Source organism: Rhinatrema bivittatum, chromosome 17 (assembly GCF_901001135.1).
Source record: "Rhinatrema bivittatum chromosome 17, aRhiBiv1.1, whole genome shotgun sequence".
NCBI classification, from domain to species: domain Eukaryota; kingdom Metazoa; phylum Chordata; class Amphibia; order Gymnophiona; family Rhinatrematidae; genus Rhinatrema; species Rhinatrema bivittatum.
Window position 1 is genome coordinate 37,489,030 of NC_042631.1, and position 14,268 is coordinate 37,503,297.

The 14,268-nt window shown below is 45.0% G+C and overlaps 1 protein-coding gene across 2 annotated transcripts in view; it reads right to left on the bottom strand.

Annotated features, from left to right (window-relative positions):
• Positions 1-970: 970 nt before the first annotated feature.
• Positions 971-14,268, bottom strand: part of SYT8 (synaptotagmin 8) — a 73,889-nt gene continuing 60,591 nt past the window's right edge. For both annotated transcript variants that reach the window (XM_029582717.1, XM_029582718.1), the window contains exons 5-9: positions 11,040-11,207; positions 8,743-8,910; positions 5,445-5,562; positions 4,129-4,262; positions 971-3,895 (exon numbers count right to left, since the gene is read on the bottom strand). In XM_029582717.1, coding sequence (XP_029438577.1) covers positions 3,662-3,895; positions 4,129-4,262; positions 5,445-5,562; positions 8,743-8,910; positions 11,040-11,207 — 822 coding nt within the window. In that variant the 3' untranslated portion in view covers positions 971-3,661. The remainder of the gene's footprint in view (positions 3,896-4,128; positions 4,263-5,444; positions 5,563-8,742; positions 8,911-11,039; positions 11,208-14,268) is intronic.

Below are 14,268 nucleotides of genomic sequence, written 5' to 3' on the forward strand. Positions count from 1 at the left end.
CATGGACTCTTGTGTTGTGGTTGATGGGGCCTAGTAGGCAAACCTATTAGGCCCACACCGACAGCCGGTGAACGTGCCCTGGCTGGGACTAGGCTGGAGCTTCACCTATACCAGCCCCATGCCTCGCAGGTCGGGTCTTTGGGTTCTGGGGGCCCAGCAGGGCTTAGGCGAGAAATCTTAGGGTCTTGCGGGCAAGGAGAATCTAGAGCTAAGCCAAGGTTGGGGCAGGCAGCGGTCAGACAGTTACCAGGGACAAGCCAGTGGTTTCCTCCTCCTGATGTTTTACAGCAGAAGCGGGTGAATGAAGGGGGTCCGGGGGGAAGCGGCAGAGGGGAAAACTTGCACCGTCATACGGCCACCAGTGCTTTTTTCAAGAAGGGAGAGGGACCGCTTAGAAAAGCCATGTGACGTCTCCCTGCCACCAATGCTTCTCATCTGAGAGGGCCCCCTGGTCTCCCGTGGCAGTTTGACCAAGATTAGCCAATTCCTTAGCAAGAGCTGAATTTTGTGGCCTTTCCCACAGCTGTCAAATCACAGGAGACTGGGGGACCCTGAGAATACGAGTCTGTACATGTTATGTAAATGTGCATTATTTGTAATTATATATATGTTTTTACTTGCTACTGCCTCCAGTCCTCACCTTTGGCAGATCTTTTCATTATGTTGTAATATCACGCATGCATGTCCTAAATCACACAGCTGAGCGATTGAGAGATTTATGTGGCTTCTTCCTCGGGTAAGGGGTGAGAAGTTTAACATGATTCAATTAGCACCAGAAAAGAATTCCTGCTGCATGTAATGTCCGCGTATGTCCCATTCAGAAAATCTCTCTCTGCTTAATACACAGAGATCTTTCTGAAGCCACACACACATAAATCCTTACTTTTGCACCTAGGCAGATTTAACTCCTCCAAGTACTCGGTCTGGAGTCGAGTTCATTCTGTCCCAATATTACTGCTAGAAACCGACTCAGAATTTGCAGTGCATTCTGTTGTATCTGTCAGATTTATTATTTTCTTTTTCAGTCCAATAAAGTTTCAAATCATTGAAAGTAGGAATTCTCACAGCAAATTATCCGGTGGCCTTTAGTGCTGCCACTAGCTCGTGCTGGTGGCTGGGATGATTTTTTTCTTAAAACACTCAGCATTAGCTGACGCCAACTTCACGTGGCTCGTTTTGTGATCCTGCCTCTTTCTGCCATCCGGTGAGGTGCTGCCAGTTTTGGGAAAAGGGCCCAGAAGAAAAGAGAACGCACAGCAGACGGCATTAGCTTGGAATTACTCTTAACCCATTATGTCCCAGTGTTCTAGTTACAGGATAGCTTCTTAAAAGATTTGGGGCATAATGGGTTAAAATGTACCAAACAAAAAACCCCAACCCATTATTAAATCAATAGCCTTAATTTCATGGCTACTAATTTCCTTTTCAAAGAGTCCAATTTTCCCTGTCCCAGCTGGTGTTCTAGAGAAACGTATAATTACTGTATGTTTATTCAGGTAGTATTTTGAATTCCATATCAGCTTTATTGTCTGTTCTTAATGGGAAAATGTTTATCCTGCTGAAAAACATGGTGGTCAGAGGGTGGAAAAATCCTATAGAGGGGTAGGATGAATACAGAGAGCAAGAGGAGAGCACCAGGGACTTTGCTATGCACAGGCACACAGGGCTCTCCTTCATAGAAACATAGAAATGACGGCAGAAAAGGACCAATGAATGGTCCATCCAGTCGGCCCAGCAAATCTATTGGCCAATGCCCCCAAATCTCAGGCAACAGAGAACAGCCCTTTGCTTCCTGCTCCAACCCCTCCTCTTCCCAACCAGTGAGCAGGGAACAAAAGAGGAGTTGAGGCTAGAATGGAAACAGCAGAGCAAAAGAGAGCCAGAGCTGCTCCCTAGTGCAGCCCCTCCCCTCCCCTCCTGTCCTGCAGGGAAGGAAACGGTCAAGGCTGGTGTAATCAAGCGTTCCTTTTTTAACATAACACTCACTTTTATACAGCATTTCCTTACGTAAAGGAGATACAAGGTGCTTTACAACAAAATAGAAATAAAATGCTCTGCTTATTCATCTGCATATTTCTATTTATAACTTATTCTATATTCTGCATGTGGCCAATGCGAGATATTCTGCTAATGTGTAGCTTGCGTGGACTGCTACTAATACATTTGGATTTTTAGCCTGCCTTTCCAAATAATATTCAAGGTAGTTTACAGTAATTTTAGAATTCAGGTAGAAGAAGTCCCTGCCCAAAGAGCTTACAATGTAAATGGATACGTGATACAACGGAAGATAAAGCGACATATTCAAGATAACACAGTGTCACTGAGGGAAGTGATTTCTCTTGTTTTCAACCTATTACTCTAAGCACTAAGCCACTCCTTTTCCTATCGGGAAAAATAGTATTGCTACTCTAGGGCCCAGTATCAGATTTGCATTTTTGCCTTTTAATGGTTTAGGCTGTTGCTGTTTCAGTTCCGGTTGCCCAAAAAAATCACAGATGGCACATTCATCGGACACTGTGACATGATTTCTGAAACATATCTGTATTATGTGTATGTACAATTTTCATAACTCTCAGGTCCACATTCGGCCGCTGTTTATTTGGCTAGTCAAGTTAGCTGGAGAAACCTATCTGACTAACTTAGCCTATACACTCAGTGGTGTGGCTGTCCTGCTGAATAGATCTGGCTACCTGAAAGTTAGCCGAATATGTTTATCAGCTAACATCAGGTCTATGGGATAACCAGACTTAGCAGGATAACGTCTCCGGCTAACTCAGTGCCCAAATATTCATTTAGCCAGATAACTCTGAGCTATTCAGTTAAATGCTTTGGAATATGGACCTCTATATGTTTTGGTGCAAAATCTATAGGTACTTTTACCCCTCAGCTTAGTACCAGTTCTCAAAGGGGAAGTACCAGGGTAATTTCTCTTTGAAAATTGAGCTTGGAAAAAGCACCCACAGATGTTCCTCCCTGCTTTCTGCGGGTACTTTTCCCCTTCAAAGTGGCCTGTATAGATTGCAAAATGCAAACCTCTACTTTTAGGTGCTTTTCAGCTGGGCAGTTTTCAGTTAAAAGCAATATTATTAATTAAAATCTTAATTGTGGGGAGGATGGGGGAAGGGTGCAAGGCCAAAGGTTCATCTGGGGTGCCTAATAGCCTTGCCTTGACCATGGGTGGGAAAGGGCAATGTGAGGGGATAGGATGGGTGAAGAAATCTGTGGGGTGCTCGTTATTGAGGAACCAATAATTCTGCTTCTTATTACCTGCGGTTAGAGATATGTTATGAGCAGTCAGACGGCCTTGTTACCATCTCATTCAGGATAACGAATAGTTCAGCCCTGAGTACTCCCCTCCACCCCTTAGCTAAAGAGATCTCTGGGAGCCCTCTCCCTACTCCGAAAGGGCCGTCACTGCAGATTAATTTCTCTTCCTCCCCGAACATGTAATTTCTATAATCAATCCAAGTACTTCTAGTGCCGCTCCACCAGCGAGTTCATGTCCCAGGCTTCCCTCCAGCCAAAGTGAATGCCAACGCGTGCTGTGGCTTTGCTGTTACACGAGGTCAGGTGGATAAGTGCGCAAGCTTCCCCCTCCCCCCTCTCCGTCGGTCCCGCCCCTTCCAGTATCGCATGGTCAGGCCCAGGAGGGAGCCTTGCATTAGCTAGTCGGCAAAGGTAGTTTGAAGCGAGCTTTCAAATCCAGGGCTTGGTCAACTTCCTCCACCGGTTGAAGGCCGTGCCACTGGGCTATGGGTCTTCGGGGATTGGCCAGCATGTCTGACCAGTGGCGCAGCTGGTTGCCTGTGGCTCGGCAGCCCAGGAACACCTTGCCTATTTGTTCGTTCTTGGAAACTTTGTCGTGGTCCCACACTGAGACCACCAGGTCCACGTTCTGTGAAGAAGAGAAAGAAAAGAGCAAGGCTCAAGCAAAAATCCTAAAGGGTTAATAAACAGAGAAAAAGAGTAAATGAGCAGGGGAGAGCAGAAGGCAAAAAGAAAGGAAGCCGAGTTTGGCAAACGTTACCTTTGCATAACATTAACTTTTCTCTTACCATGACAATGATGCCGATGAAATGAGCCCTTAAAAACCAATGATACAGACCCGAACCCTGCGGGGACACTTACCTGGATCTGCTCAAAGGGCACGTCAAACGTGAAGACCTCATTGAAATACGGGCTCAAGGTGTTCTTCTTAACCCCCGTCTTCTTCTTCTTCCATTTCTTCTTATTCAAGATCAGCTGCACTTTAACGTAGGGATCTGGGAGACAAAGGAGAGACGTACTAGAGAGTATCACAGGGCAAGGAAGGATGGGCATGACAGGAGGGAGACGGGAGGGGATAAACCCAAGATGCAGAGAGGAGCGGCAAGAGAGGATGCACGGGGGGGGGGGGGGAGACAGAAAAAGAGAAAAAAGGATAAAGGGGAGATGGAGAGCAAAGAACAGATTGAAAGAGTCAGAGAAGAAGAAGAAAGGTTACAGAAGCAGGTGAAAAACTGAAAGAGAAAACAGATGGATGAGAAGGGGAAGGTTACTTGCATAGAAGGATGTAAATATAAAACAAACAGGAAGAGAGACACAGAAAGAAGAGCAAAAGAGCTGAGAGAAGATGAAATAACTATAAAGCCGCCAGTACAGAATCTTTCCCGACACAAAGCTGCTATCTGACAGGATAACAAGAAGAAGAACATAAGAAAGTGCCATGCTGGGTCAGACCAAGGGTCCATCAAGCCCAGCATCCTGTTTCCAACAGAGGCCAAAAACCAGGCCACAAGAACCTGGCAATTACCCAAACACTAAGAAGATCCCACACCAGTGGCACTAGCAGTGCAAAGCACAGGAAAGCAGCTGCTAGCAGGTCTCTCCATCCTAGACCATACCTGGTCTACAGAGCTCGGGCAAGGTGGCACGTTCTCTGCCATCACCAAGCTGACACGTCCTCCATTTTCCAGCCAGAGATTTTCAGACTTTAAAGGATATTCAGCAGTGTGAGCATACTGCTGAATATCCCAGCTATTAAAAGTTAGCCAGGTAATACCAAAAATCAGTGTTACCCAGCTAACTTAGGAGGATAAGTGTGCTCTGTCGGAATGTCCCTAATGTATCCAGCTAACATTTTAGAGAGATAAAACGTTAGCCAGCTAGGTCTGGGGCAGTCAGACCGGCAGGATTTTAAATCTTGTGGTTTCTCTAGCTAAATCCGGATCTCAGCTGCACAAACCGCTTTCAATGTTGACCCCTTTAAATTCTTGTCCTCAAACCAGCAAAGGTACCAGCGAGCTGAAAAGGCCACTCTCCTAGATAAATGTGTAAAACATTTCAATTACTGAGCTACGGAAGATAACTTCCTTTCCCCCCATCCCAAACCCCTCCCATTAACCCATGCATCCCTAACCTACTTTCTCTCTGCTGTAGGCCCTGGCCTGTGCTGCTAATTTCACCTGACAATCCATCCGAGTCCATTTTCTTCAGCTTCTTGGCCTCCAGGATGATGACTGTTAACTTTCCAGTGCTGGGGACATACCTTAGCGAGAAACAGATATCACCCAACCGGTCATGCTGGGATAAGAAAGAGAGAGAGGATTAAAGTGGAGCCCGCAACAGGAACCTCATAGCCTTGTGTCCAATTAGGAAAGAGATGTCAATACGTTTCCATAGCTTCAGACATGCAGAAACGCTAGATGGCTCCAGGTCATTAAGAACAGGCTGGTCTAACCCTAGTTCTACCATCAGTAAATGTCCTAGTTCAACCGGGCCCTGATAATCTGGATCTATTATCATTTTCCTGACCCAGTGACTACTAGTCAGACTAGACCCTATAGACCTAGATCCACTGCAGTTAGTATAGGATGACCTGCTCTTGATCGTGAAATGCTAAGAAAGACTCTACCAGAGCTACCAGGTTACCCAGTTCCAGGAGGGGGCTTTTTTTGGCCAGTTCTGGTTTTGAACTGACATCCCAAAGCAGTGTGGGATTTGTAGTCCCTGACTCTACCCATTGAAATCACTGCTATAGGGGAGTTGCCAGAAATCCAGGACTGGCATATAATCTCCCTCTTGGAACTGGGTAACCTGACAGCTCTAACTGTACAATATCAGAGATTATTTATATTGACCTTAACATAGCTACTTCTGAGTTTATATTATGTGATTTGTGAGGTGCAATGGATACTATGGGGCAGATTTTTAAAAACTGCGCGATCGCGTACTTTTGTTTGCGCAGCAGGCGCAAACAAAAGTACGCTGGATTTTATCCTCTAAAATCCTGGATCGGCGCGTGCAAGGCTGCCGATTTTGGGCAGCCGGCGCGCGCTGAGCCGCGCAGCCTGCCTCCGTTCCCTCCGAGGCCGCTCCGAAATCAGAGCGGCCTCGGAGGGAACTCTCTTTCGCCCTCCCCTCACCTTCCCCTCCCTTCCTCTACCTAACCCACCCCCCCAGCCCTATCTAAACCCCCTCCCTACCTTTATCCTCTCCTCAAGGAGTCAAAAAGCGAGAAGAGCAAAATCTCCATACTCCTTGAGCACCAGAAATCAAACTGAAAATGGTTGAGGATTTCATAATCCAGAACAAATTTCACTAACTGGTTCAACACTACAGATTTGATGATTTTTGTTATATTGTTATCCCTTTTCAATGTTGCAGATAAAGGGAATATTAAATAAATAAATACATTTAGCTGCTTAGCTTTTTTTTTTACAGCTAAAACCAATAAATGTTTACAGATGATGGCAATGGGCTGATCATCACTAGTGCACAGGATAAGAAGTAACAGGCTTCAATTAGAAGAGGAGGTGATGAATTTCTGTCATTAAAGGTTTTTAAGAGCAGGTAAGGCAAATATTTATCTAGTATGATGAGTCGCAGGTCCCCATTTTTGAAACACAGGTGGGCCAATATTCGAAAGTTGTCCATTTATCTAAGCTGGATAGACATATTTGGCTAACTTAGATGGGATATTCAGCAGCACAGATATGTTACTGAATATCCCCAGACAAATCATTACATAGACAGATAAGTACTATCGGGCAGATACAGAAAAAAGTGCGGGAGAGCGGACGAGCGCACAGGCCACTCTCCTGTTTGCGCGATTTAATATCGGCCCACATGCAGTGGGGGCTGTCAGTGGGTTTGCTGGCGTCAGTTCTCGAGCCCGCTGACAGCTACAGGTTCGGAAAACGGACGCCGGCATAATTGAGCGTCCATCTTCCGACCCGTGGGCCGCCGGCTGATTTACATTTTTTTTTTTTAATTTTTGATTTTTTTAAAATTTTGGGGCCTCCGACTTAATATCGCTATGATACTAATAGGACCATCAGCATGCATTTGCATGTTGCGGGCGCTATTAGTTTCGGGGGGGGGGGGTTGGACGCGCATTTTCGACGGGCTATTACCCCTTACAGTATAAGGGGTAAAACTAACTCGTGTCCAAACACAAGCGCACTGTACTGTATTGGCCCATAAGTTAGAGCTGCTATTCAACATGAATAACTTATCCGCCTAAGTTAGATGTCTAAGGCTAAAGATCACTACTTAGCCGGATAACCTATCCAGCTAAGCAGTGCTACCCCAATGTCATATCCAGCTAAATTCGAACCAGATAAAGGGCTGAATATTCAAAACCTTGGCATTTAGGCAGATAACAAAGATATCCATCTAAATACCTTTCGGATATTCAATTCAAGGTAATGAGAAGAACAAAGTTTTATGTTGTTGAGTTTTTGGTTTTGTCTCCTTCTTTATTAATGCTTTTTTTGTTAGCCACCTAGAATGGTAGGTAGGTGAGCTATACATTTCTGAAATACATAAATAAATAAATATTATGACCTTGGGCAAGTCACTTCACGTTCCATTGCCTCTAGTGCATACTTAGGGGTATATTTGCCAAGCTGCAGTAAGTGTTTAATGCGTGAAAAACAGCATTTATTGCATGAAAAACTGTTTATCGTATGATATATGCTTTTCATGGTGATATTGCATATTTTCCCTCAAAAAGGGCATATTTAAATGAGCTGCTCATGTGTGCGCTACCCTCGCGCACACATGTATGCACGATTTTATAACATGCGCGCGCAGGTCTGCGCCGATTCGGGCTTCCCCCGTTCCCTTCCCCCTAAACTAACCTTCCCACCCTTCCCCTAACCTATCCCCCCCCCCCAGCCCTATCCTAACCTCCCAAAATTTTAATTCGCCTTTTGCGCCTGCCTGGAGGCAGGCACATGTTGCGCTCACCAGCAGCCTGCCGGCATGCGATCCTCCAACACACCAGCAAATGGCCGCTGTGCCAGAGGCCTCTGGCCCCGCCCCCTTTGTAAAGCCCCGGGACTTAGACGCGACCCGGGGCTTTACGCGCATCGCCGGGCCTTTATAAAATAGGCCCGGCGCGCGTAAGGCTTTGAAAATCTGGCCCTTCAGGAACAAGAATGTTTTGCATGCAATGTGTTTGTTATTGATGATGTCCCGTTTTATTGTTCATTATTTTAATGATCGATTATGTATAGATAGTTGTGAACTGCCTAGAATGGAATATAGTGCGGGATACGCATTTCTTAAATAAATCCTCACTGAGCTCTGGTTTTCACAGAGTGCTAAGTTCTCCAGACATAACCAGATTGTTTTTTGGTTTTTTTTTTTACTGATTCCAAGAAAGAAGCAACCCACAGGCAGGGCAGTTCAGTGCTAATCTGGTAGTGTTCTCCCTTTCCTCCTCCTCCCCTCTACCCACTCTTGGCCTGTACTGACCTCAGTGTTGCTGGAGGGGCTGAGTTCCTTCCACTCCTCGATCACATGCTGTAGGTCGATGTCGCCCAGCGGCAGCCGCACCTCCCCAATGCTGTCGTGCTTCGAGAAACGGTTGAAGTCGTACACTTGTATCACCACTTCGGTGTCTTCCACGTCTGCCTGTGAGATCTGCAAGAAAAAAAGCAGAGAAGCCCATGTTTGCTACTTGAGCTGCACCAGTTAAAAGAAGGGGTAAACCTTTACGAAATTGGTAGAGAAACGAAGGACTGCCCAGGTTTTCACTGGATCCTGAGTGGAGCTCTGATGCACCATTTAAGTGCCTTCTAAAGGTTGCATATTTATCCAGCAGCAATGTCAGAAGATCTGAGGTGACGTATGGGAGCTTGCTAGTTCCAAAAAAAATCCAAAGTTCCCCCTTACTCCTTCTATAAAAAAAGCATTGCCTGTGGAAGAGAAAGGAGAACTAAAGATCAATCCGTTTCCCCTTTGAGCAAAGAGCTACAGAGGAAGTGGGACAGACAGCATCAGGTGGCTGAGCAATATATTGCATCCAGAGCATGCCATTCTGCCTTCTCACGCTAGGGGATCTCGGTGATGTTTGGCCATGATGAGCAGTAAACGGGTGGACATCGCCACGGATGGACCCCAAACCTTGATCTGGAGAGCATTCCATCAAAATTCATTCTTCCCGTTTCTTTAATCCCAGGGCCTCACAGACCTTTCCTGCCAGTGGACCTCCAGCCCTGACCATATCTCCTGAGATTAGAGCTTTATTTTACCATTCATTTCTTCCTCTCACCCTCTGATGGTGATGGAATCTAGCTCCTGACCACGAGGGTCCACGTCTTCCGTGGCCTGGAATGAAAGGGCATTACAGTCCCCATGCTCAGGATGTCCTTTTATTCTACTCTAATAACAGGCCTCCACCCTCTTTTTTTTTTATGGATTAAGAAGAGATTCATTTTCTGTGAGCATTTAGTTAGCCCATTGTTTGACTGTACCATAGTCAGTACTGAGTGTCCTGCTCATGTTCCCCCCACCATCAGGCTGGCTCGTTTGTGTGTATGAAGATAGTGATTTCGAATGCTGCCCTTTTAAAAGGGGTTATAGGACTGAGTGGGCGTGTACTGTAAACTGATTCAATATGGGAGGCGGTTGGAGCTGTGAATTCCATTTTTGAAGAGTTGACTATTTGAAAATGTAGTGAGTAATATAACCTTGTGCTATATATGTGGGCTAGATTTTGTTTTTAGATATTGAAGTATGTGTAAGCTGTTTAAATAAGTGTTGAGGTGACATTTCGTGTGTTGTTGTAGGTGGTGCTCATGTGAAACCGGTGGCCCTTACAGAATTAGGCTTTACTAATTATATGCATCTGAGGATCAACGCTGATGCAGACTGTTGAGATGGACCTTTATATTGATGAGAATTTGCTACGATTGAAGCTTTATCCACATCGTGGAACATCAGCACCGTTGCCTATCATTTGCATGGACTTTATGTGCGTGTGAAGATAAGCCTTCAGACTTGGGTTTATTTGCATTTACTTAAAACATTTATCTTCCGCCTATATCAGATTTAACCATGTTGTTCTTTTTGTGACAAACTTTATTGGCACAGACGATTTAAGAATATCCTCTGTTGAAGTCTGCATGGCAAAACAAGTGCTCCTTGTTGAGATCGGAGAGACTGTAAACACTCTTACAGGGGTTGTAAAGAACTGGCTGTATATAGAGTGGATTGTATGTGAGGGGTCTGAGTGACTGTAAACTTCTTATACAGGTAACACATTTTAAGGTACATTTTCAAAGGAGTTACCCATGTAAATGAAACATACTATCATAACAATTTTCAAAAGCCCACTTGAATGCATAAAGTGCATTTACATATGCAAATCCCAGTTCAAAGCATGTAAATCTTTTTGAAAATTACCCCCTTAGTGTATAATTCACATTGATTAGTTGCTGCGATTAGAAATTGTAGACATTAAGTGCTGGTATTAGGTGAATCATTGTCCAGTTTTGCATATATATCACATCACTTTATACTGAGCACCTTTTTTAGGTATAAACATATTTTACTGTTAATAATAGAATACAAATATATAAAATATTATTTATAATAGATTATGTTCCTTCTCTTTTGGTGATAAATATCTTGTTTCATATTGTATTTATACCTTTCTTTTTTGTGTCCTGAATATAGTGAGGGGCAGTAACCTGAGAAACTGCGGCGGCAGCTGTGAGGTCTGGAGCAGCCTCTCACCTCCGCTTTGCTAGTGAGCCCTGGACCCTTACCGAGAAGGTGAAGCTCTCGTTGAAGACAGGACTCAGCGTCTTCCGGTAAACCTTTGTCTCGTACTTCTTCTTGCTGTCAGACGTCAGGTACACAATGGCGTACGGGTCAGATGTCCCCCCACTGTCCATGGCCTTTAGATCTGTGGCCTGCTTCACACCAACAGTGATCTGGATAAAATAAGCAATTGATCTTAGCCTTATCTGCACGGTGGACCTAAGGCTGCACTCAGCAGAGGAGACAGAGAGAGTGAGTGAAGGAGGGAAGAAAGAAAGTGAGAATTACCCCCCCGAAGCATTCAAGATCCTCATGAGGATGGCAGCATAGAGAAGAGTCACTGAGGTAGTGCTATTAATTAATGGAGGGAAAAATATTCAAATGCTACTTAGCTGGATAAATGACTTATCTGGCTAAATAGTTAGCTGTAGAGTTAGTGGGCGGTCGGTGGGCCTAACTGGGCAGCACTATCTATCCAGCTAACTTACAGGCCGATACAGTACAGTGCGCTCCACCAGAGCGCACTGTTACCCTGCGTTTGGACGCGCGTTTGACGCGCTGGCTTTTCCCCTTATTCAGTAAGGGGTAACAGCGCGTCCAAAACGCGCGTCCAACCCCCCCGAAACTAATAGCGTCCGCAATGCATGTTGATGGCCCTATTAGTCATTCCCGCGCGATACAGAAAGCAAAATGTGCAGCCAAGCCACACATTTTACTTTCAGAAATTAGCGCCAGCACCGGGAAAGTGCACAGAAAAGCAGTAAATACTGCTTTTCTGTGCACCCTCCGACTTAATATCATGGCGATATTAAGTCGGAGGTCCCAAAAGTTAAAAATAATTAAAAAACAAAAAAAAAAAATTTTAAATCAGCCCGCGGCTCATGGGTTGAAAACCAGACACTCAATTTTGCCGGCGTCCGGTTTACGAACCCGTGTGGCTGTCAGCGGGTTTGAGAACCGATGCCGGCAAAATTGAGCATCGGCTGTCAAACTCACTGACAGCCGCCGCTCCTGTCAAAAAAGAGGCGCTAGGGACGCCCTAGTGTCTCTAGCGTCTCTTTTTACCGCCGGCCCTAATTTGAATACATTTTTTTCTGAATTGCGTGCACAGGAAAGTGGCCTGTGCGCGTGCCGGGAGAGCGGGTGCTTGCCCGCTCTCTCGCGATTTTTACTGTAGCGGCCTGTTAGCCAGATAAGTAGCGATATTGAGCCTTATCCAGTTAAGTGGATAGCTTAGATGTGGCCCATAGCAGGTCTAAAGTTAACCGGATAAGCTTAACTGGCTACCTTTATTACTTATCCAGGTATGTGCAGCAGCACTTCTGTGCCACTGAATATCCCGTGTAAGCTGGTCGGATAAGTCTTATCCAGCTAACTCACAGAGCCGGATATATTTTTATACTGGCCCCTTAATATCTTTTGTATTACTTCTTCATGCAGTAGAAATGAGATTTATAAAATCATTTTTATTTATTCACATTTATATACTGCTACTACTAAAATGCTCTGAGCGATTTAAAAGCATCACATATTGCAATTACAATTAGTAAACATCAAAAGAATCACCATATTTATAATTAAAGTAAAAAAATACGTACACATATTACTAAAACACTACCCACCTAAAATCGATGCCATAAAATCATCACGTGAAATCAAAATAGATTGGTATTCCTAGCAAAGGGGCCTATATTTCAGACCTCACCCTACACAAATTTATGAATAATCCGAGTCCAGACATCCATAACTAGAATGCCTAGGGGTAAGTCACTGAAAAGGACCCTGTCCAAACGCCTGAGCCTCAACATTTAGCACAGAGGCAACAAAACTGCTTAGAATACACAATCGTACCAAACCCATAACACAAGTATCTCCAGTCCAGAGCAGATCCCTTCTCAGTCGCAATTCCTCTGAAACAAATTTCTCAGGACAAGTCTGTGCATTCTGGAACTGAAAGCTTGGCTAAACAGCGTGTTTTCACAGCATAAATAATCCGATCGAAGCCCAGTTTCTCTCAGGAGGCTGTTCCAGAGGCTGAACAGGCTCCCCCATGTAGAGGCTGTTGTAATGAGCCATGCATTAGGACTGTGCTGAATGTCTGCGCACAGTTTCTTAATGTAAGCACTAAAAAGCTTTAACTCCCAATGCAGTAAGTAAATAGTATGCTAACGCCAGGCGCTAAAAAAAAGGGCGCAAACCCGAAAATGTGGGCACAAACCCAAGTTAAAATGTGTGCTCAGCAGAGGCATACCTACAGTATTAGGCACCTAAGGCGGATACTTCTTTGACACCCACCCCTCCAATATATAATTTTAAAATTTCCTAAACATCGATAAAATATTTCAAAACAGCAGACACATCAAATAACACCTTAATTAAAACTAATAAGGATTTTAAAAATCTGCCACTCTATTGTTTTGAGGACTAGTGATTTTCTGTTTTTCCATTGTTGCACTGCATACAGAATCTGGCTTGTGGTTTCCAGGTCATGTGTCTCTTTTATAAAAACAGCACTTGAAGAGGCAGATCCACTGTTACTAAAGCATCTCTATAATTGGGAACTCTCTAGATCTGGCCTGGAGACACTGGAATTCCAAATGAATTATTGGGTCTCTGGGCCAACTCTGGGAAAACTCTGAGGGCTGCTGCCTCTGTCCTCCTGTGCTCAAAATGCTGGCCTTGCGCTGGCGCTCAACCTCTCTTTAGCATTTTGTGTGATATTAAAGCAGCCCTGTATGTGCGGAACCACCCATAGCATCTCTGTTCCCCAGCAGGACCAATTTTAATGCAACTCCCCATGTGCTGGCCTGGCACTTCCAGCTTTGCCTGGGCATGGTCCTCCCTCTGACCTTTCAACAGTGGAAGGAGCCTGCTCTGCTCACACTGGCTTCTGCTTGGCCCCATGATGGCAGCACAGGTGGAGCATGAACTCGGCCTCTACTTCTGTCTATGGTGGCCTGAACTGCTGGAGCCTGCAGCTACTGTGCGGACCTGTGTTTCTCCTGGGGCAGCCTTCCTGCTCTCTTGATTCTGCTGCTGGCCTTGCAGTAGCCATGCTCTGCTACCTCTCCACAATATTCTAAACACAACAGGGCAGCCTCAGCCAAAATTCCCCTTTCACCAGCTCCCAAACACCAGGGCCATGCCCATTCAGGGGCCAGCATCAGTTTCCAGCTTGAGCACCTACCGCAAAGTGCACCTTGCAAACCTCCATGTACATTTTTGTTTTGTATT